This window comes from Saimiri boliviensis, chromosome 4 (genome assembly GCF_048565385.1).
Source record: "Saimiri boliviensis isolate mSaiBol1 chromosome 4, mSaiBol1.pri, whole genome shotgun sequence".
Classification (NCBI taxonomy): Eukaryota; Metazoa; Chordata; class Mammalia; order Primates; family Cebidae; genus Saimiri; species Saimiri boliviensis.
Window position 1 is genome coordinate 20,172,361 of NC_133452.1, and position 24,858 is coordinate 20,197,218.

At 40.9% G+C, this 24,858-nt stretch overlaps 2 protein-coding genes and 1 pseudogene across 3 annotated transcripts in view; 1 reads left to right on the forward strand and 2 right to left on the reverse strand.

The window, feature by feature from the left end:
- Positions 1-24,858, forward strand: part of LRP11 (LDL receptor related protein 11) — a 90,214-nt gene that overhangs the window by 57,744 nt on the left and 7,612 nt on the right. The gene's annotated exons all lie outside the window — the stretch shown is intronic.
- The window catches only part of PCMT1 (protein-L-isoaspartate (D-aspartate) O-methyltransferase), a 43,473-nt gene that overhangs the window by 3,694 nt on the left and 14,921 nt on the right, over positions 1-24,858 (reverse strand). Inside the window, exons 2-7 of one of the 2 annotated variants that reach the window (XM_039467962.2) lie at positions 19,984-20,088; positions 18,075-18,106; positions 11,363-11,467; positions 7,038-7,158; positions 3,525-3,610; positions 123-292 (exon numbers count right to left, since the gene is read on the reverse strand). In XM_039467962.2, coding sequence (XP_039323896.1) covers positions 123-292; positions 3,525-3,610; positions 7,038-7,158; positions 11,363-11,467; positions 18,075-18,106; positions 19,984-20,088 — 619 coding nt within the window. Of the gene's footprint in view, positions 1-75; positions 293-3,524; positions 3,611-7,037; positions 7,159-11,362; positions 11,468-18,074; positions 18,107-19,983; positions 20,089-24,858 lie in introns of both variants that reach the window. The other variant, XM_039467963.2, reaches the window with a different exon arrangement.
- On the reverse strand, positions 3,617-5,596 carry LOC141584099 (BTB/POZ domain-containing protein 10 pseudogene; annotated as a pseudogene).

Below are 24,858 nucleotides of genomic sequence, written 5' to 3' on the forward strand. Positions count from 1 at the left end.
ATAATGGAGTAGCATCAAGGCGACAACCAAAAACAGCTCTTGTAGTCTAATGTCTTAAAATCCACACCCTTTCACCTTGCATGTGTGGAAGAAGAAAGAGCAGAAGATAAAATCACTTCCACCTGGACCACTGCTTTTCTTTATCTGTTAAAGGCACGTATATCACCCCCATCAGAGGCTTCATTTTGACGCTGCCATCTTGTAGCTTGTCATACTGCTCCAACATTTGGTTTCCACCTGCAGGACCAACTGGCAATATCAATCTTCCACCAGGCTTTAACTGATCTATTAGCTAAAAGAAAAAGAAAAGGAAAGCACATACACACCAAGTTACAGATTTTATTTATTTATTTTGTGAGACAGGGTAGTCTGTTGCCCAGGCTGCAGTTCAGTGAGGCGATCTCGGCTCACTGCAACCTCTGCCTCCTGGGTTCAAGCAATTCTTCTGCTTCAGTCTCCCAAGTAGCTGGCACTACAGGAACCTGCCACCATGCCCAGCTATTTTTTTAAAATTTTAGTAGAGATGGGGTTTTACCATGTTGGCCAGGCTGGTCTCAAAATCCTGACCTCAAATAATCCACCCACCTTGGCTTCCCAAAGTGCTGGTATTACAGGCGTGAGCTACCGTCAGCCCAGATTTTATATTAACAGTCATTTGACATCACTGTAAACAACTTTTAGTGTCCATGGGCAGAAAGCAGAAACGTACTTTATTCCGTATACACAGGCTGAAGTCAGGCATGGTGTCTCATGCCTGTTATCCCAGCATTTTGGGAGGCCGAGGTGGGCAGATCACTTGAGGTCAGGAGTTTGAGACCAGCCTGGCCAACATAGTGAAACCCCGACTCTACTAAAAAAAAAAAAATACAAAAATTAGCTACGTGTGGTTCAGATGCCTGTAGTCCTATCTACTCAGGAGGCTGAAGCAGAATTGCTTTAACCCAGAGACAGAGGCTACAGTTAGCCGAGATCACGCCACTGCACTCCAGCCTGGGTGACAGAGCGAGATTCCATCTTAAAAATAAATAAATAAATAGTATATACAGATTGAGCATCACACACTGTGGATTTCAGGATTGCAGGTATAGTCTTCTAGTTAATTGAGTATGGAGTTTATGCTTCTGTTTTTCTAGTTATCCTGGGGTGATATCCAAGAAAAGGCATAAACATCTTCAGTCTGCTATCTTGAACCAGAAAGCCCCTTCAGTACATCTATCTTTGAATTTAATCAGATATATACACACTCCTATAATACTTGCAAGTGTTACTACAATATTTAAATGCAATTCAATTAAATCTAGAAATTTAATTGAATTGATCTTTCAAGATCATCTCAGGGTCTCAGTAGGGAGAAATAGGCTCTGCACCCACCCCCCTCATTTAAGCACAATTCTATTTCAGATTTTAACTGTTTACTCTAGGTTGTCGATATTATTTTTTAAGTTAAAAACCCATTGGTCATGGGTTCAAATTCATCGAGCCATTCATTTATGACTTATAAAATTTTCTACATTATGTTAATACTTCAGTTCAAATGTGTTAAAACCACCGGTTCAATCTACCTGGAATGCAGTAGTGCGAGCATGGCTCACTGCAGCCTCAGCCTCTCAGGCTCATGCAATCCAAGCTGTCCTCCCACCCCAGCCTCTTGAGTAGCTGGGACTATAAGCACCTACCACCACACCCAATTTTTCTATTTTTTTGTAGACATGGGGTTTTGCCACATTGCATGGGCTGGTCTCAAACTTCTGAGTGCAATGGATTCATCTGCCTTAGCCTCCCAAAGTGCTGGGATTACAGGTGTAAGCTATTTTAAAAAACAACAACAAAAACAGAAATCAACAGGGCCAAAGCAATTAAGAAATTTCCCCAGTCACTCAGCCAATAAGCAGCAAGTCAATGCCCAGAACAAATTATCCAACTTTCAGCTTCTCATAACTGATCCAAGCCTACAAAAAAGAACCCTTTCCAGGTTGGGGAACAGAACCCAGAAGAAACAGTGGCACCTTTGTCCTCTGGTCATCTAGTCAAGAACTAAGCAAAAGTCATATGTAACAGAAATCTAGGACCACAGACTAGAGTGCCATGGCCCAAACATGGCTCAGTGCAGCCTCAACTTCTTGGGCTCATGCGATTCTCCCACCTAAGCCTCCAGAGTAGCTGGGGCTACGGTCATGTGAGCCACCATGCCTGGCTAATTTTTTTTTAAACAGGATCTTGCCACATTATTCAGACTGGTCTCAAACTCCTAGGCTCAAGTAATCCTCCCACCCTGGACTTACAAGGTGCTGGGATTACAGGCATGAGCCACCAAGCCCAGCCATATATCCTACTATTCTTTAAGATTCAGTTCAAGGCCGGGCACGGTGGCTCAAGCCTGTAATCCCAGCACTTTGGGAGGCCGAGGCGGGTGGATCACGAGGTCGAGAGTTCGAGACCATCCTGGTCGACATGGTGAAACCCCGTCTCTACTAGAAATACAGAAAATTAGCTGGGCATGGTGGCTCGTGCTTGTAATCCCAGCTACTCAGGAGGCTGAGGCAGGAGAATTGCCTGAACCCAGGAGGCGGAGGTTGCGGTGAGCCGAGATCGCGCCATTGCACTCCAGCCTGGGTAACAAGTGAAACTCCGTCTCAAAAAAAAAAAAAAAAAAAAAGATTCAGTTCAAATTCCATCCCTGTGTGATGTCTCCTTGACCACTCACTGCACAATTCTCTCCCTCATATGCATATTTTATTTTCCTTCCATGTGTTAATTATTTGCTATCATATCACTAATTTCCCAGTTACATACATGACATCTCTTCTGGAATACAAGCTTTGTGAGAATACAATGTATGGCAAATACTTTCTCATATCTCCCATATACCAAATACAGACTTAAACATTCTGGTATTTAATAAAACATCAAACTGCCCAGGCGTGGTGGCTCATGCCTGTAATCCCAACATTTTAGGAGGCTGAGGCAAGCGGATCACCTGAGGTTAGGAGTTTGAGACCAGCCTGACCAATATGGTGAAACCCTGTCTCTACTAAAAATACAAAAATTAGTTGGGCATGGTGGTCAGCACCTGTAATCCCAGCTACTTGAGAGGCTAAGGCAGGAGAATCGCTTCAACCTGGAAGGCAGAGGTTGCAGTGAGCTGGGATCACAACACTGAGCTCCAGCCTGGGCAACAAAAAGCAAAACTCTGCCTCAAAAAAAAAAAAAAAAAAAAAAAAAAATCAAATTGATTATCAGGTCATAAACTCCAGAGGGATTTTCCCAATTCTACTGTTGTCCTAGTTCTTACCTGGATCAAACACTGCTTCGAATACGAGCTCCACAAACTGGGGCTTAGTAATTTTCCCATCATTTATACAATTGTTTGCATATGAAAAAAGAAAAGAGTAACAGCTAACTGTAACCAAAATGTGTGATATAAAAGTCTAAATTATATTTTGAACATCATCAAGTCTTTCCTATTTAAGTCTTGTAGAGTTTTAGTTGAAGAAAATACACAAACAGAAAATATCCCAACTCACCGCCTGGGGTACAACGGGGGCTGCAGCTCCTACATGAATGGCGTCGTAAGGGGCTTCTTCAGCATACCCCATTCTTCCATCTCCCACTGAAAGAAAACAGCTATGCTTTAAAAACCTGTGCAGATCAAACTTAAGGTGAAGAATTCTAGTACAGGAGGTTTATAATGGAGAAAGTATAGATTTTTCAGTAAGTGATCCTGGGACAACTGGATATTCACTTTTTTGCCATTGTTTTTCATTCTTTTTATTTTATTTTTTGTTGGTCAAAACAATGGAATTTTATTTTGATGAAAAACTGGAGTTTACAATCATTTAGTAAATGAAAAGCACTTCATTTTCCTATTTCACACCTTTTTTTTTTTTGAGTTTCACTCTTGTTGCTCAAGCTGGAGTACAATGGCACAATCTCAGCTCACTGCAACTTCCACCTGCTGGGTTCAAGCAATTCTCCTGCTTCAGCTTCCCAAGTAGCTGGGATTACAGGTGCCTGCCACCACACCTGGCTAATTTTTTGTATTTTTAGCAGAAACAGGGTTTCACCATGTTGACCAGGCTGGTTAAACTCCTGACCTCAGGTGACCCAACCACTTCTGCCTCCCAAAGTGCTGGAATTACAAGCATGAGCCACTGCGCCTATCCCACAACTCTTTTTTTTTTCCATTTTTTTTTTTTTTATTAAGACGGGGTTTCACCATGTTGGTCAGGCTGGTCTTGAACTCCCGACCTCAGGTGATCCGCCCGCCCTAGCCTCCAAAGTGCTTGGATTACAGGCATGAGCCATCACGCCCGGCTCGCACAACTCTTAAGAACAAAAGTATTAGTAAATAAATATCTGTGAACAGATTAAGAATAAGGCAGACTGGATAATAAATCACCTTTGATGTTCGCACTCCCTACATGTGACTCACTCTAAAGGGTGACACAGCAACTGATAAATTCCGTTTTAAATCTCATTGTAATCATTCAAATAAGCCCAAGATAAGTATTTTTTGCTCATCATGGGCAGCAAACTACATGAATTTTACTACAGGAATACTTTGACAGAAGCACCTATTTAAGTTACCTCAATATACAGTACCTTAATAGTACTATATTCAAAAGAAATACAAGGATAGTACCATGCTTCTCTCAATTCAGGAATAGTTATGCCATCAGGACAACAGATTATTCCTATTTTATAGTAATCCAGAATATCTTGAAACACAGTGGAACCAATTCCCTCTGCTACTTCACACTCTCCTTTCTCTTTGGGTCATGTAAAGTTATGTTCTCGGCCAGATCCAAACAAACATCCTGACCAACATTCTATTTGACTGTGCAGTAAAAATGGATGAGTCTACAACAAATCCAGTGTTAGCTACTATTGGTGTTACTCGTTCAGATGTTCTTATATTCCGAGCTCCTTCTTTTGTACTTTCAAATACAAACACCATCTCCCCAAATGTCTTAATTGCTATTTTCTAAACTTGACTGACTACTGTTCCCAGCACTGCTAATGGAGCTATGTGGGGAGGCTTCTTGAGGACAAGGACTGCTTGGGCGGGAGGAACTATGATACTTTTCTCATGCAACATGCTGCTGTCATGTTGGAGAAGTAACATTTCTAATACAAGAAGTGAGTTGAGACTCAGTTCTTTCATAAGATGAATCTTGTGATCTGTCACTTGACCTTCATCTATCTCATCATCTCTCATGTCCCCCACTGGCAACATGAGACTCATTTTGGTGTGGATGACTCCTCTTGTATTCCTCCTTCAGTGTCCACAGAGGATCAGGGCAAAGGCCAAGGACAGCAACACCTCCACTCCCTCCTCAGCCAGATCCCACGAGAGGTGGCTATGGAGGCAGCCACTCAGGCAGCTGTGGCTATTGTAGCCACCTGGGTCTTTATTGTATTTTTTAAACAGCACTGAGAGTGTCTGTGGAAGACAACTGGATAGTCACATACAAAAACATACAACTGTACCTTTACCTCATACATACACAAAAATCAATGTCAGCAAGATCAAAGACCTAAACTTGAAAAGCTAAAAATGATAAAGCTTCTAAGAAATAATAAGAGACATACTCATGACCTCAGAGTATCCGCAAACAGGACACAGAAAGCACTGAAAAGAATTGCTAAGTCTGACTACATTAAAATTAAGAATTTCTGTTTATCAAAAGGGTACTAATAAGATGAAAAAGCACACCTCAGATGGGAGAAGAAATGTCTAATATGTACATACAAATAAACGGCTAGAAGCTCTATAAGTCAAAAATACAGTGCTTGCTTTGGCAGCACATATACTAAAATTGGAACAAAAATACAAGCAATCCAATATCCGAACAGGCACCTCACAAAAGACAAAATTCAGGGCCAGGCGCAGTGGCTCACGCCTGTAATCCCAGCACTTTGGGAGGCCAAGGCAGGTAGATCACAAGGTCAAGAGATCAAGACCATCCTGGTCAACATGGTGAAACCCCGTCTCTACTAAAAATACAAAAAATTAGCTGGGCGTGGTGGCACGTGCCTGTAATCCCAGCTACTCAGGAGGCTGAGGCAGGAGAATTGCCTGAACCCAGGAGGCAGAGGTTGCGGTGAGCCGAGATCGCGCCATTGCACTCCAGCCTGGGTAACAAGAGTGAAACTCCATCTCAAAAAAAAAAAAAAAAAAAAGACAAAATTCAAATGGCCAAACACATTTAAAAAATTCAATCTCAGTAGTTAATAGGAAAATACAAAATTAAAATCACAGATGACAGAGAAAATACTCACTGGGTGAACCAAAAGAATAACCATTTTTTAGTACTTAAAAGTGATTGTTGGCCGGGCGCAGTGGCTCAAGCCTGTAATCCCAGCACTTTGGGAGGCCGAGGCGGGTGGATCATGAGGTCAAGGGATCGAGACCATCCTGGTCAACATGGTGAAACCCCGTCTCTACTAAAAATACAAAAAATTAGCTGGGCATGGTGGCGCATGCCTGTAGTCCCAGCCACTCGGGAGGCTGAGGCAGGAGAATTGCTTGAACCCAGGAGGTGGAGGTTGTGGTGAGCTGAGATCGTGCCATTGCACTCCAGCCTGGGTAACAAGAGTGAAACCCCGTCTCAAAAAAAAAAAAAGCGATTGTTAAAAAAAAATGCAATAATTACCTCTGAGTATTATTGAGCTTGCATTGGATCTTCTGAAAAATAAAAATCCTCTGAAGAATTTTTTTTCTTTTGTTTTGAGACAAAGTCTCACTCTGTCACCGAAGCTGGAGTGCAGTGGCACAATCTCAGCTCACTGCAACCTCCGTCTCCCGAGTTCAAGTAATTCTCCTGCCTCAGCCTCCCAAGTAGCTGGGACTACAGGTGCATGCCACCATGACTGGCTCATTTTTATATTTTTAGTAGAGACAGGGTTTCACATGTTGGCCAGGCTGGTCTCGAACTCCTGAACTCATGATCCGCCCACCTCAGCCTCCTGGGATTACAGGCATGAGCCACTGCACCTGGCCTCTGAAGAAGTTTTTAAAGTTTTCTGATACTCACCAACAAGTTGTACTCTGCCTGAAGACAGAAGTGTTGGATCATCCTTCCTGACATTATTTATTGAGTCATCTACTAGCTCTTTAATGTGATCAATTCCTATGACTTTTCCACTACATCCAACCTGGAAAAGAGAAAACAATTCAGTAGCTCATTGGGCTGCATTTGTTTTTCTAAAGTATTATGGAAGTTTTCCTTATCTAATGTCATATTCTGCAAAGAGAAAACAAAATAGCTTAAGCCTCCAATTAGATTGCTAAATACTCAGTTTATCAGAAATTATTTACCATAGATGCAACTTTCTCAACTATCGCTCTCATTGAATAAAACTTTTAATACTAAGAAAAAATTTTTCTGCTGGGCGCGGTGGCTCAAGCCTGTAATCCCAGCACTTTGGGAGGCCGAGGCGGGTGGATCACGAGGTCGAGAGATAGAGACCATCCTGGTCAACATGGTGAAACCTGGTATCTACTAAAAAATACAAAAAACTAGCTGGGCGTGGTGGCGCGTGCCTGTAATCCCAGCTACTCAGGAGGCTGAGGCAGGAGAATTGCCTGAGCCCAGGAGGCGGAGGTTGCGGTGAGCCAAGATCGTGCCATTGCACTCCAGCCTGGGTAACAAGAGCGAAACTCTGTCTCAAAAAAAAAAAAAAGGAAAAGAAAAAAAAAAAAAAAGAAAGAAAATTTTTCTTAGATTAAATCTAGAACTTTGAAGAAAATTACCAATATTTAATAGTAGTGCAATAATTTTTTATTTAAATTCCATCTAAAGATAGCTTTAAATATTAAGATGTTACATAAAGAATTAGACAGGAAGGAATTTCTACGCTTGATTCTACTGCTGTTAGTAGAAAACATGAAAATATATACAGTGGCTCATATCTATAATCATAGCACTTTGGGAGGCAGAGGCAGGCAGATTGCTTGAGCCCAGGAGTCTGAGACCGGCCTGGACAACATGGCGAAACTCTGTCTCTACAAAAAAATTAAAAAACTAGCCAGGTGTGGTGGCCTGTGCCTGTGATCCCAAATACTCAGGAGGCCGATGTGGGAGGATCACTTGAGCCTGGGAGGCAGAGGCCAAGATCATGCCACTACACTTCAGCCTGGACGACACAGTGAAACCCTGTCTCAGAATATGAAAAACAAAAAACAACAACAAAAATCCCTTCCTTGCATATTATTTTTTATTTGAAAATTAAAATACTAAGTATAGGCAAGGCACGGCAGCTCACTCCTATAATCCCAGCACTTTGGGAGGTCGAGGCAGATGGATCACAAGGTCAGGAGTTCAAGACTAGCCTGGCCAACATGGTGAAACCATGTCTCTACCAAAAATACAAAAATTAGCCGAGCGTGGTAGCACACGCCTGTAATTCCAGCTTCTCAGGAGGCTGAGGCAGGAGAATCACTTGAACCCAGGAGACAGAGATTGCAGTGAGCCGAGATTGCACCATTGCACTCCAGCCTGGGCAACAAGAGTGAAACTCGGTCTCAAAAAAAAAAAAATATATATATATATATACACACACACACATATATATATACACACACACACATATATACACACACACATATATATAAAGTATAAATATTTTAAGAAAAAGTTATAAAAATTTTAAAAATTAACACTTATAAATGCTTTGAAGTCAGACCATCTGGGTTCTTGTCTAAGTGTCATCACTTATATACAGCTGTGTAACCCTGGCAAGTTAACTGTTCCTTTTTTTTTTGTTTTAAGACAGAGTCTCACTCTGTTGGCCAGGCTAGAGTGCAGTGGTGCAATCTCAGCTCACTGCCACCTCCGTCTCCTAGGCTCAAGCAATTCTCCTGCCTCAGTCTCCCGAGTAGCTGGGATTATAGGCCTGTGCCACCATGCCCAGCTAATTTTTGTATTTTTAGTAGAGACAGGGTTTCACCATGTTGGCCAGGCTGGTCTTGAACTTCTGACCTCAGGTAATCTATCCACCAAAGCGCTGGGATTACAAGAGTGAGCCACCTCGCCTAGCCAACCGTTCCTTCTATGAATCAAGTTCCACCATACAAAATGGGGAGGAAAAAGGCATATACTCCATCATAAAAATACGGTAGCACTTAGAACACAGGCACTAGTCCTTAAAACACAAAGCTCTTTCACACATGATAAATGTGTGAAAAACATTAATGCCATTTTATAAAAAATGATAACTCAGAAACCAAATGATTTTTTTAAATGAACACATTCTCTAAAACCATAAACATGTCAAGTATAGAAAGTGAGTCATTCGTTAAATGCTATTTCTAACCTTAAAAAAAAAATAACTGATATCCATTAATGAGACTTAACCTCTATAAAATAAGCCAAACTTCTGAAAAAATATTATGTGTCAGGCATTGTTCTAAATGTTTAGGATACCATCAATAAATAAAAGAAAGCAAACAAAATTCCCAATTCCCTGGAGCTTACATTCTGGTGGGTCTGCTGATTGTATATTTATAGCAAGTTACATGGGTGGATCCACAACTCCCAATTTAACTAGATCAGAATCTTCCAATCTGGCCTCCAGGCACAGTATTTCTCAAATTGAACTGATTTGATTATCTGAGCAATGATCAACCTTTACTCCAACACACATTATCCAACTGGATAGCCATTTTACCAGATAAGGCTCCGATGATAAAAAGTAGAAGTATAACAACAAGGCATTTTTCTAAGATCACTTTTTTTCTTTTTTCTTTTCTTTTTTTTTTTTTGAGGAGTCTCATTCTGTCACTAGGCTGGAGTGCAGTGGCGTCATCTCACTCACTGCAACCTCTGCCTCCTGGGTTCAGGTGATTCTCCTGCCTCAACCTCCCCAGTAGCTGGGACCATAGGCTCTTGCCACCATGCCCAGCTAAGTTTTGTATTTTTAGTAAAGACAGGGTTTCACCATGTTGGTCAGGATGGTATCGATCTTTTGACCTTGTAATCTACCCGCCTCAGCCTCCCAAAGTGCTGGGATTACAGGCATGAGCCACCTTGCCTGGCAAAGAGCACTTTTTCTAATGCAGAAGTTCTACCTTCATTCCTGGTAAACCTGTAGGAATGTTTAGAAACCAGGCTCATTCGAGATTGTGCCACTGCACTCCAGCCTGGCGACAGAGTGAGACTCCGTCTTGAAAAAAAGAAAGAAAGAAACCAGGCTCATTCTGGGTGGGGACAGTGGAGAGGGTGCTGGGAAATGGCTCCTCTGGGAGATGGGGCCTGGCTACTATTCTAAATATCTCAGGCTTCAGAGTAGCTAGATTTCCCTGGGACCCTCAGACCTGTCCCAGGGCCCAGTGGGGAAACCGAGGCCCATATAAGGAAGTAGAATTCTGAGTTGTTAAGGCTAAGCCTGACTCCCCTCTCCATGCTAACCTCCCCCAACCCCCGGCCACCCACTCTGTTGCCTCAGTAGGTTTTTGTTGTTGTTACCCAGGCTGGAGAGTAGTGGCATGATCAAAGCTCACTGCACCTGCACCTCCCCTGCTCAAGGGATTCTCCTGCCTCAGCCTCCTGAGTAGCTGGGACTGCAGGTGCTCCACCACATCTGGCTAATTTTTGTATTTGTAGTAGAGATGGGATTTCACGGATGTTGGCCAGGCTGGTCTCAAACTCCTGGCCTCACGTGATCTGCCCACCTAGGCCTCCCAAAGTGCTGGGATTATAGGTGTGAGCCACAGCACCCAATCCTTCCATAGGTTTTTAGGAGCCCCCAGAACCCCCACTCCCTGTCTCAGCCTGACAAGCTATACTGCTCTATCTCCCCCAACCACATGCCCCATCAAGTACTGCACAGAGACCCCTACCCAGGGGCCCTGCACCATGAGATAATGTGAAATACCAACTGTGGACCAAACACAATAAAACTTCTAATTTTAAGAAGAAGAAAAAAGGGCTCATTCTAGTCTTTTCTGCCAAATGAAAACTTGGAAGAAGGTAGTTTGGAAGCTACTGGCCACCATCTTGTGATTACAAGGATAGAGCTTACCCGATAATGACACTAACATGTAGAGGAAAGTAAAGCCAAACCAAGAAACAGAGAGAAACCTATTGTCAATGACAACATCTGGTCTTTTAAATCCAGCCACACAACAGACCATATATACCCCTAGACTCTTCTGTTATATAAACTAAATAAACTCCCTTTAGCTCCACCAGTTTGGGTTGAATGTTCTGTCACTTCCAACAACAAAATCCTAAGTGATGCTCATTCCAACTGCTATCCTAATAAACAAACAAACATGAAAATCACTAGTGAAAAAAACGCACAGCCAAATCATGTAGTATTCTTCTGTTGGGCCCAGAATGAGAAATAAAGCTCTTACCATACGTGCAAAACATGCAGTAAGGATTCCACTTCCAGATCCTACATCAAGAGCTTTAGCTCCTTCATGCAATTGATCAAACAGAAGTTCTAGTGCGTATGCATGCTACCAAAAGAAAACAAAAGAAATATTAAGACTACAGTACACATATCATGGCATATAAATAAAGTTGCCAACTTTCTACCAATTTTTCTACTATTGTCATCTACCAAGACAACCAAAACATATATCCTTATATCCTTCTGCATAGGAAATACATAAGAAAATTGTTTGAGTAAAATTCTTACATTTAGATCAAGTGTTTCACTAATTTTAGACCTCTCCCTTGAAAACAACAATAATAATATGTAGAATAATAATTTGAGACTACATGAATATTTTTGTTCTCCAACAATCTTCCTCCTTATGGTTTTAGATTCATTAATAATCTTTGCCTAATTCATTACATTGATGATTACAAAACAGTACTCTTTATTTTTATTTTTGTAGAGTCAGAATCTTGCTTTGTTGCCCAGGCTGGTCTTGAATTCCTGGGCTCAAGGGATCACCTGCTCGGCCTCCTGAAGTGCTGAGATTACAGGCACAGGACACTGCACCCAGTCAAAATACTGATTTTTAAATTTTCATTATTCCTTCTACACTCATTAACATTCTTCTGGGTTGGTTGGTTTGTTTTGAAAAAAAAAAAAAATCATTGCAAAAGTGGTTTCAGTAAAAACACACACACACACAAAAAGAAAAAAAAATCACTTTCATTTTTTTCCGTCTTGCTTTTTATTTTTAATTCTCCATAGACTTAAAATTTTTTTTTTGTTTTTTAATTCACTGTGCTATATAATCTGTTACTATCATTCTTGTTGATTCTCAAATTCTCTCAAATTTGGCCTTTGGGAGCCTCTTCAAATCTGCTCCTATGTCCTTCTGACATTACCTCCTCTGCCTTTGAGTACTTCCTCACTTTCCAGGTATCAATCACTACGCCAAGGAGTGCTAGTCTCTTTTAGTAAGCAATGGTATTTAGGATCCCAAACCTGGATGCCAGGTGTGCTCTTTGCTACCAGGATACCATTTTAACAGGTTGCTTTTAATCTCTTCACCACTGCACACGTCACTTTTTTCTTTACAGGCTTGGAAAATATTCCAGGATTACAGTTACTTCCAAGCTTGTGATTTTAAGGTTCATTAATATAGATGTCATTTCTCTTTGCATCCTCACTTTCTGCTTCTCTTTTAATACTGCTAAAATGTATGCAATAAATGATTCAAGATCACAACTGCTTGTTCATATAATACAATCAAAAATATTTTAATCTACTCACATACCTGCACTGTATGCTCACTGTTTGTATATGCATATAAGCATTTATATAGATGTTCCATGTGACTATATACATACGTAGATACACAAGTATCTTTCCTTATTAAGGGTCATAGGTTACTCAGAAAATAAAAGTAATTAAAAATGTATTCATGGCCAAGGTGCAGTGGCTCACACCTATAATCCCAGCACTTTGGGGGGCTGAGATGGGTGGATCACTTGAGTCCAGGAGTTCAAGACCAGCCTGGCCAACATGGTGAAACCCTGTCTCTACTAACAATACAAAAATTATCCCGGCGGCTTGCGGGGCCACACCTGTAATCCCAGCTACTCGAGAGGCTGAGGTTGGAGAATCTCCTGAACCTTAGAGGTGGAGGTTGCAGCGAGCCAAGATTGCACCACTGCACCCCAGCTTGGGCAAAAGAGCCAGACTCTGTCTCAGAAAAAAAAAAAAAAAAAAAAAAAAAAAAAAGATGTAAAAGGTCTCATAAAAAAATTTAAAAATTTAGAAAAAAAAAATGCATTCGTTTTGGAAAAAAATTCTGACATAAGCTATGAATAAGCCAATCACAAAAAGACAAACACTTTATGATTCCACTTATATGAGGTACCTAGAGTAGCCAAATTCATAGAAACGGAAAATAGAATGGTAGTTACCAGGGGCTGAGGTAAAGAAAGAATGGGAAAACTGGGAAACTGTTATTGAGAAATTGTTATTGAATGAGTATATTGTTATTGAATGAGTTTTAGTTGTGCAAGTTGAAAGTGTTCTGAAGATGACTGCATCACAGTGTGAATGTACTTAACACTACTAAATGGTACACTTAAAATGGTTAAGAAGGCAAATTTTTTGTTATGTGTATTTTAACACAATTAAAATATTTAATACATTTATATAAAATGCAGTTTTAACAATAAAAAGACAAATAATCCAATTAAGAAATAGGCAAGAGGCCAGGTGTGGTGGCTCACACTTGTAATCCCAACACTTTGGGGGCACAAGTGGGAGGACTGCTTGAGCTCAGGAGTTTGAGACCAGCCTGGGCAACAGAGCAAGATCCTGTCTTAAAAAAAAAATTTTTTTTAATTATATATATGAAAAAGGTAATGAGTAAGAGACTGAATGTTTCTCCAAAGATACAGAAATGGCCAATACGCACCTGAAAAGATGCTCAACATCATTAATCATTAGGGAAATGCAAATCAAAACCACAATGAGATATCACTTCATAGCCACTAGGATGGATAAAAATTTTTTTTAAAAAAGAAAATAACAAATGTTAACAAGGAAGCAGAGAAACTGGAACTCTCATACATTGCTACTAGCACTGTAAAATGATGCAGCTACTTTGAAAAACGGTTTGGCCATTCCTCAAAATGGCCAATGCACTCCATCCCAGGCAGCAGTGCAAGACTCCATCTCAAAAAAAAAAAAAAAAAAAAAAAAAAAGCCTGGCCCAGTGGCTCATGCCTGTAATCCTAACACTTTGGGAGGCTGAGGTGGGAGGATCACCTGACCTCAAGAGTTCAGAACTAGCCTGGGCAACACAGTGAGACCTCATCTCTATAACAAATGTTTTAAAAATATTAGGGGTGGCCAGGTGCACTGGCTCATGCCTGTAATCCCAGCACTTTGAGAGGCTGAGGCAGGCAGATCACAAGGTCAGGAGTTTGAGACCAGTCTAGCCAACATAGTGAAAGCCTGTCTCTACCAAAAGTAGAAAAAATTAGCTGGGCAGGTGGCATGTGCCTGTAACCCCAGCTACTCAGGAGACTAAGGCAAGAGAATTGCTTGAACCCACGAGGCACAGGTTGCAGAGAGCTGAGATCATACCACACTGCACTGCAGCCTGGGCAACAGTGCAAGACTTCGTTCTAAAAAAAAAAAAAATTAGGGGTGGTGGGGCCAGGCACAGTAGCTCACGCCTATTATCCCAGCAATTTGGGAGGCTGAGGTGGGCAGATCACAAGGTCAGGAAATCCAGATCATTTTGGTTAACATGGTGAAACCCTGTCTCTACTAAAAAAACAAAAAAAATTAGCCGGGTGTTGTGGCACATGCCTGTAATCCCAGCTACCCAGGAGGCTGAAGCAGGAAAATTGCTTGGACATGGGAGGCAGAGGTTTCAATGAGCCAAGGTCATGCCACTGCACTCCAGCCTGGCAACAGAGTGAGACACCATATAAAAAAAAAAAAAAAAAAAAAAAAAATTAGGGGTAGTGGTATGAGCCTATAATCCTAGCTACCCAGGAGGCTAAGGTGGGAGGATCTTTTAAACCCAGCAGGTCTAGGCTGCAGTGAGCCATTAGTATGCCTCTGTACTTCAGCCTGAACAAAAGAGCAAGACCCTGTCCCAAAAAAACAAAAACTAAAAAATGAAGGGCTAGGCACAGGGGCTCAGGTTGTAATCCCACCACTTTGGGAGGTCAAAGATGGTGGACCACTTGAGGTCAGGAGTTCAAGACCAGCCTGGGGCGAAACCCCATCTCTACTAATAATACAAAAATTAGCCAGGCGTGGTGGCAGGCACCTGTGAATCCAGCTACTCAGGAGGTTGAGGCAGGCAAATCACTTGAACCTGGGAGGCAAAGCCTTCACTGAGCTGAGATTGTGTCACTACACTCCAGCCTGGGCAACAGAGGGAGACTCCATCTCACAAATAATAATAATAAATTAATTAAAATGTTAAAAAAAAATAAGGAAAAGGAATAAAAAAATTGGTAACAGGTCAGGCACAATGGCTCAAGCCTGTAATCCCAGCACTTTGGGAGGCTGAGGCAGATGGATCACCTGAGGTAAGGAGTTCGAAACCAGCCCGCCCAAAATGGTGAAACTCCGTCTCTACTAAAAATTATAAAAATTAGCTGGGCGTGGTGGCAGAAGCTTGTAATCCCAGCTACTAGGGAGGCTGAGTGAGGCAGGAGAATTGCTTGAACCCAGGGGGCAGAGGTTGCAGTGAGCCAAGATCATGCCATTGCACTCCAACCTGGGCCACAGAGCAAGACTCCATCTTGGGGGGAAAAAAAAAAAATGTTTAAATAAGTGAAGACGACATCTTTTCATTTCTTTAAATGTCAATGTCATCTGTATTTTGGTTCAAGGAACTATCAGTCCTTTCTGCATTTTGGTGGGGGGGGAGGGCTTAATGGTCTTTTACTTATTAATTTACGGTATACAAACACACACAAATATATGCATACATATGTATATACTGAAATTTTCTCATGCTGTCATGTATTACAACATTTTCCTCTATTGTTCCTTATAATTATTATTATTATTATTGAGATAGGGTCTCTCTGTCACCCAGGCTGGAGTGCAGTAGCACAATCATGGGCTTACTGCAGCCTCAAATTCCTGGACTCGGACAGTCCTCCTGTCTTGGCCTCCCTTGTAGCTAGGACTATAGGAACATGGCACCACACCCAGCTAAGTTTTAAAATTTTTTGTAGAGACAGAGTCTTGCTTTGTTGCCCAGGCTGGTCTCAAACTTCTGGCTTCAAGCAATAGTCCTGCCTTGGCCTCCCAAAGCGCTGAAATTACAGGTGTGAGCCACCACACCCAGCCAATTTTTCCTCTTCAACTTTTGCTGGTAACATTTTTTCTTTGTAAAAATCCTAGATATCAGGTTTTTTTTTAATGGCTTCTGTGTTTTCTGTCATGTTTCAAAAAGTCATTACTATTCGATTTTTATAAATGTCTGTTTTCTTCTAACATAATTATCAGTTTCACTATAAATGCATATAGAATTTATTTTAGTATTAAGTTTAAATAAGAGCTTCTCCAATCCCAAATAATTGCAGAAAATCAGAAAAGTTATTGTTGTGGCCAGGCACAGTGGCTCACACCTATAATCCCAGCACTTTGGGAGGCCGAGGCAGGAGAATTGCTTGAACCCAGGAGACAGAGGCTGTAGTGGGCATAGACTGTACCACTGCATTCCAGCCTGGGCAATAGGAACAAAACTCGGTCTCAAAAAAACAAAAAAACAAAAAAAAAAACAAGGCCAGGCATGGTGGCTCACGCCTGTAATCCCACATCTTTGGGAGGCCAAGGCAGGCAGATCATGAGGTCAGGAGTTCAAGACCAACCTGGCCAACACAGTCTTTACTAAAAATACAAAAATTAGCCAGGTGTGGTGGCGGGCACCTATAATCCTAGCTACTGTAGCTACTCGGGAGGCTGAGGCAGGAAAATCACTTGAACCCAGGAGGCAGAAGTTGCAGTGAGCCAAGATCACACCACTGCACACCACCAGCCTGGGCAACAGTGCAAGACTCCATCTAAAAAAAAAAGAAAGAAAAGAAAAGCTATAGTTCTTTCCTACAAAACAAAACAAGAGTATTCATTCAAATACTGACATTTAAACCCTAAGAAAAGGTTGGCCACAGTGGCTCATGCTATAATCCTAGCACTTTAGGAGGCTGAGGTGGAAGGACTGCATGAGCCCAGGAGTCAAGGCTGCAGTGAGCTGTGATGATCGTACCACTGCATTCCGGCCTGTGTGACAAAGTAAGACCTTGTCTCAAAAAAATAAAAAATTTTTTAAAAACCCAAGAAAATTCCTAACAACAACAACAAAAAAAGAAAGAAAAAGGAAAAAAAAAGAAAATCCCTAACAGATGAAAACTGCTAGATCACTCAAAATAAGTCCTTCTCAAGGAGGTACGCAGCTTAATGGCTGCTATATTTAACTATTCCCTAATAAATTTTCCACATAAAATGTGAAATAATATTCAACTTAAGATTTCTATAAAATGTCCGTTATACTATTTATCTCTTTTAAATAACTTTCTACTAAATAAGCTTTTATGTTCAATTTTTACATGTCACAGATACTGACAACCACCAAAAACTTTAATATGCCAGTTTCTACCTAAAAAGTCTCCTTCGACAGACCCTGTATTAAGATGTTCAAAAAAGGGCCGGGCGCGGTGGCTCAAGCCTGTAATCCCAGCATTTTGGGAGGCCGAGGCGGGTGGATCATGAGGTCGAGAGATCGAGACCATCCTGGTCAACATGGTGAAACCCTGTCTCTACTAAAAATACAAAAAAATAGCTGGGCATGGTGGCGCGTGCCTGTAATCCCAGCTACTCAGGAGGCTGAGGCAGGAGAATTGCTTGAACCCAGGAGGCGGAGGTTGCGGTGAGCCGAGATCGCGCCATTGCACTCCAGCCTGGGTAACAAGAGCGAAACTCCGTCTCAAAAAAAAAAAAAAAAAGAAAAAAATGTTCAAAAAAGAAAATGATGTTCATTACTAATTTACATAACTCATAGATGATAAACTGAAATATTTAAAAATTTCAAACTTTCTTTAAACCCTTTTTACCAAAAAAATGACTATAGAGAAAAATGTGATCCATTTGTAACCAGATGAACAAACTTAACTTACCATGTGTGGAGCACTGATTGTTGCTTGGAAACCTGCAAAACAAGAAGAGAACTACTGATACAGTCAGCTGCAAAAATAGACTATTTTACATAATTTCTTTTCTAACATCCATATGTTATTTTTCCACAATAATTTTGTTTTAGTTTTTATGATCTCAAGAAAATAAAACTTATGTCTGTTAGAGTATTGCCACCCAGAAGTTAAAATTGGAAAATATAATTATGCCAAAGGGCAATGTTCTCATCTAGTAAAACGGTCCCTCTAAAGTATGGCAGCTAAAAATTTCTTCTTCTGTAGAGTCAGCTAAGAAAGAAAGAATTTCAGTAAGTTGAGAGTCGATATATTTTTGGCTTGTTTTTCCTTCAGACTTTTTTTTTTTAAATAAGCTTTCATATATAATAGGTATACAAAATCTGTGCAAAATTAAATTGCTTTATATTTCCATCAACTTAAAAAAAACTAGAATAACTGAAAAAATAGCTTAAAAGACCAATAAACTACTTCATTTTATTCTTTATCTTATCATCTAATGTTAATTCACACAATCCTTTCTTGGATCTTAACTTTCAGTTTCTCTTCTTCTGGCGTTCTTTCTCAAAACTTATTTACCTGCTTCTTTCTGCCTCTGAAACAATTTTCACTGAGCGGTGGTAGCAGGTGCCTTCGGGGTTCAGAAGCTCCCCAGGATCTTCTCTGCTGACTGTTACAGTGCTTCAAAAGAAGATAGCATGGCAGCTGGCTGACAGAATCCTGAGGCACTTCTAAGCCTCAAAGGCGCCCACTGCCAAGGCTCAGCAGTTCAGCAAAACCTGCTTCAGGAGAAGGAGTTAAATATAGGACTTTCTAAAAAACAAACACAAGCCAAAAAATCAGGGCAAGTGAAGCAGAGAAGTCAGTAATAACTTAAGCACACTTACTGATCTAAATATTGATTTAAAAAATTAATCCTAACCTGAAAACTAATTTTTAGTCAACACTAAGGTCCCTAAAGAAAACTCAGCACTCAGCTAATACTCTTAGTTTTCATTAAAAATTTTTTTCACTAAAATATTTTATTTTAAAAAATGTTTTTAATTCTTTATACATATTATATGTTGTTTGAGAAAATAGAAAAACATACATCATTTTATTAAAATACATATGTTTGGGATGATGAAACGTACTGAGTCATAAAATTCAAACTAAGAAGGTAATCATAGGCTGGGTGTAGTGGCTCACGTCTGTAATCCCAGCACTTTGGGAGGCCAACATGGGTGAATCACCTGAGGTCAGGAGTTCAAGACCAACTTGACCAATATTGTGAAACCCCATCTCTCTTAAAATTACAGAAATTAGCTGAGCGCGGTGGCTCAAGCCTGTAATCCCAGCACTTTGGGAGGCTGAGGTGGGTGGATCACAAAGTCAAGAGATCAAGACCATCCTGGTCAACATGGTGAAACCCCGTCTCTACTAAAAATACTAAAAATTAGCTGGGCATGGTGGCACGTGCCTGTAATCCCAGCTGCTCAGGAGGCTGAGGCAGGAAAATTGCCTGAACCCAGGAGGTGGAGGTTGCAGTGAGCCAAGATCGCGCCATTGCACTCCAGCCTGGGTAACAAGAGCGACTCCGTCTCAAAAAAAAAAAAAAAAAAAAAAAAAAAAAATTACAGAAATTAGCCAGGCATGGTGGTGTGCACCTGTAGTCCCAGCTACTTAGGAGACTGAGGCAGGAGACGCAATTGAATCTGGGAGGAAGAGGTTGCAGTGAGTCTAGCCACTGCATTCCAGCCTGGGCGACAGAGTAAGCCTCCATCTCAAAGAAAAAAACAAAAAAGTAATAACAAATATCTGTGTCCCAGGCTTTTTATAGTTACAAAAATCATAAAGTAAATGATGAAAAGTGCGACATTTTCAGAAATCTAAAGCTTACCTATTGATTGTGGAGAATCCATGTAAGGGTTACATTTTGCATAGTGGGAGCGGTCTGTAGCCAGCATAACTTCAAATACTTTATCTGTCTTGATGATTCCATTTTCTGAAACAAATGAGGTAAATATTTTCAGGAGAGAGACACGATCAGAGGTATTTTAGAATAATTACACCAGTTGTGCTGCACAGACTGAACTGGTAGAACGATCAGAAGCTGCTGCAATGGCCCAGGTAACAGCAAACTGGTCTTTAATAACAATAAGGACAAAGAAAAGTAGAAGGATAATGAGATGTTTGGTAGGTAATATATACCTTACTAACTGGATTTGGGGGTGGGAATGGGGATAATTGTTGAGATGCTATTGCCATTTACCGATTTAAGAAATCCTGGAGCAAGATCAAAGTTAAGGGGAAAAATGGTAAGTTATCTATTCAGTTAGGGGCTTTGGAGCATACAACTGGAGCCATTCTGTAGTCAGTTGGACATACGAATCTGGAGCTCAGAAAAGAGATCTAGAATAGAGATCGAGATTTCTATTTATTATGGATGTCAACTGAAGCAATCAAAGTGAATTCAAAGTGGCCAGAGAATAAATAAAGAAAAACAAAGCCAATGTCTAAAAGACATGCAAAGAAAGCAGAACCATCAAAGATAAGGGGCAGTAACAGAGGCAGGATGAAGACCAGGCCAATATACTGTTGTAGAGCCCAGGAGAAGTTAATTTCTCAAGAAGAGAACCAAGATCAATAATATATATTTGCCTTCCCTAACAATTAGTTATTTGAGATAAAGGCCAGGTACAGCAGCCCATGCGTATAATCTCAAAGCTTTGGAGTCCAACAAGGGAGGATAGCTTGAGCCCAGGAGCTTGAGATCAGGCAAGGCAACATAGTGAGACCGTCTCTACAACAACAAAAAATTAATTAGTTGGGCATCATGGCACAAGCCTGTAGTCCTAAATACTCAGGAGGCTGAGGTGAGAGAATTGTTTGAGCCCAGGAGTTTGAGGTTAAAATGAGCTATGATCATACCACTGTACTCCAGCCTGGGTGAAAAGGCATGACCCTGTCTCAAGGCCATGGTGCATAGGAAAAAAAAAAAAAAAAAAAAATCAAACCAATGCCATTCAAAACTAATGTAAAAAGAAAACAAAATGCAAATCAAAACATTTGTGCTGATTAAACAAAACTAGTATTTAAAACTATATTCTAAGAAAATGCACCAGGAAGTAAACATTACTGGGAAGATTTTAAAGGAAAGGAAAAGAATTATCAGAACATCAAGGCAAAAATAATTAGCTGGGTTAGCATGGTGACTAACGTCTATAATCCTAACACTTTGAGAGGTTGAGGCGGGTGGATCATTTGTGGCCAGGAGTTCAAGACCAGCAGGGCCAATATGGCAAAACCCCATCTCTACTAAAAATACAAAAATTAGCCAGGTGTGATGGCACATGCCTGTAATCCTGGCTCCTTAGGAGGCTGAGGTACAAGAATTGCTTGAACCCAGGAGGCAGAGGCTGCAGTGAGCTGAGATCATGCCACTGCACTCAAGCCTGGGCAACAGAGTGAGGCTCTGTCTTCAAAAAAATTTAAAAAAAAAATAACTAGCCAAGCATGATAGTGCATGTCTGTGGTCCCCGCTACTAAGGTGGATCACCTGAGCCTGGGAGGCAGAGGTTGCAGTGAGTCAAGATCACACCGCTGCAATCCACTCCAGCCTGAGTGACAGGATGAGACTCAATCTCAAAAAAATAAATAAATAAATAAGGCAAAAAGAGCAAATTACCTATTATAATAAAAAATTCGAAAATCAGCCAGGTGTGGTGTTTGTGCACCTGTGGTCCCAGCTACTTGGAGGCTGAGGTGGCAGGATCACTTGAGCTCAGTAAGTCAAGGCTACCGTGAGCCACGATCATGCCACTGTACTCCAGCCTGGGCAGTAGAGTAAGACCCTGTCTCAAAACACAAACAAACAGGTCAAGCATGTGGCTCATGCCTGTAATCCCAGCACTTTGGGAAGCCAAGGTGGGTGTATCGCCTGAGGTCAGGAGTTCAAGACCAACCTGGCCAACATGGCAAAACACCATCTCTACTAAAAATACAAACATCAGCCAGGTATGGTGGCATGTACCTGTAATCCCAGCTACTCAGAAGGCTGAGGCAGGAGAATCACCTGAACCCAGGAGGCAGAGGTTGCAATGAGCCAAGATTATACCACTGCACTCCAGCCGAGGTTGAGAGTGAGACTTCGTCTCAAAACTAACAAACCAACAAAAAATTAGGTCACCACAGGTTTCTTAAGAGGAAAAAACAAGCTGGATGCAGTGGCTCACATCTGTAATCCCAGCAATTTAGAAGACAAAGGCAGGTGGATGACTTGAGTCCAGGAGTTTGAGACCACCCTGGGCACCATGACTAGACCCCATCTCTACAAAAAATTTTAAAACTTAGCCTGGCATAGTGACGCATACCTGTAGTCCCAGCTACTCAGGGGACTGAGGTGGGAGGATCACTTGCGCCTGGGAAATCAAGGCTGCAGTATCCCCTTATCATGCCACTGCACTCCAACCTGGGCGACAGAGCGAGACCCTGTCTCAATAAATAAAAATAAAAATTAAGAGCTAGATTCAAAGCAAAGTAAGAATAAAGCAGCATTTTCAAGAAATTCAAGAAAGAAAATGCAAGCCAACAATAAAAAGAGGTGAACGGCCAGGTGCGGTGACTCACATCTACAATCCCAGCACTTTGGGAGGCCGAGGTAGGAGGATCATTTGAACTCAAGAGTTCAAGACCAGCCTGAACAACATAGTGAGAACCTGTCTCTACCAAAAAAGAAAAAAAATAGGAGCAAATTACTGATATACTCAACATGAATGAATCTCAAAAGCACTAATCTAAGTGAAAGAAGCCAGGCAAGGAGACTACATATGATTCCATTTTTAACACATTCTAGAAAAGCCAAAACCATAGTGGTAAAAGGCCTATCTGTAGTTGCTAGGGGATAGAAGGGAGGAGATTAATTGCAAAGAGACACTAAAAAAACTTTTTCGGTGAAAGACGTGTTCTATAGCAGAGATCAGCAAACAACTTTAAAGGTCTAAATAGTAAATATTTTAGAATTTACAAGCCATATACTCTCTGTTGCAACTACTAAACACTGCCACTGTGGTGCAAAAACAGCCAGAAACACTACATAAATGAAAGTGTGGCTGTGTTTCAATAAAAATTTATAAAACCAGGCAGGAGGCCAAATTTTGTCAGTGGCCTGTGGTTTGCTAACCCATGTTCTACATCACAACAAAGTTGGTGGTTACACACTGTATCTGTGTGTCACATTTTTTCAAATTGTATTCTTGAAACTGGTGAGCCCCAGTTGCTAGCCTGAAAGCATTTTTTTTTTTAAGTTCTAAAAGCAGAGTAATAGTAGCAGTGATAACCACTGAATGTTTACCATGTTAAAGATACAGTTCTAATAAACAGAATCAATCTTAAGTTGTCTCAAACAAGCCTATAAAGTAGGCACTATTATTATTTCATTTGACAGATCATAACATTGAGGTTAGAAAAACTAATTAAGTAGTCCAAGATAACAGAGCAAATAAGGGGTAGGGTTATTCAAATTAATGTTAGATTTCCAGTGATTACTTCACTATACTGCTACTAACTTATTCAAATAGCTTAGTGAGTTCTACTACTTTCCAAAATACTTCTTGAGTGGTTCATTTGCCCTGCTATTAACTCAAATTCCAGAGGGTGATTCATAGACTCTCAAGATCACAAGAGGCTTTAGAAGCCATCAAGTCTAACTTCATAAATTGGTACCATATTCTCTACTAAAAGAGTTTCATTATTGTGGTTCTTTTTTTTTTTGAGACGGAGTTTCGCTCTTGTTACCCAGGCTGGAGTGCAATGGTGCGATCTCGGCTCACCGCAACCTCCGCCTCCTAGGTTCAGGCAATTCTCCTACCTCAGCCTCCTGAGTAGCTGGGATTACAGGCACGCGCCACCATGCCCAGCTAATTTTTTGTATTTTTAGTAGAGACGGGGTTTCACCATGTTGACCAGGATGGTCTCGATCTCTTGACCTCGTGATCCACCCACCTCGGCCTCCCAAAGTGCTGGGATTACAGGCTTGAGCCACCGCGCCCGGCCTATTGTGGTTCTTACTAGCTCATTCAGACCTTTCTGATTACTAGCAAATTTCCCTGTATTAAGATGAATTTCCCTTTTCATAATTCACTCACATGAAACCCTTAGTGTTATTCTCTGAAGTCATGAAGAATATATTGAATTTCTATCTCGTCAATCTTTTTTTACATATCCGAACATATATCATGACTACCTCAAGCCTTATTTTTTTAATCTTTTTTTATTCATCAGTTTTTGAAACCATCATCATATTTACTGTATTCATCCTTCTCTAGATGGATACTTAACGTCTGACATCTTAAAGATTTTACTTGAGGCACATTCTAAAAATCAAAGCAAGTTAAAGAAATAGGCCAGGCACAGTGGCTTATGCCTGTAATCCCAGCACTTTGGGAGCAGAGGTGGACGAATCATGAGGTCAGGCGTTCCAGACCAGCCTGGACAACATGGTGAAATACCATCTCTACTAAAAATACAAAAAAAAAAAAAATTAGCTGGGCATGGTGGTGTGTGCCTGGAATTCCAGCTACTCAGGAGGCTGAGGCAGGAGAATTGCTTGAACCCAGGAAGTGGAAGTTGCAGTGAGCTGAGATTGTGCCACTGTACTTCAGTCTGGGTGACAGAGCGAGACTCTGTCACAAAAAAAAAAAAAACCACTTCCTTCGAGTTTGATAATATACTTCTATCAAATTTATGTGAGCTTCTTTGGCTCTATGGATATGGA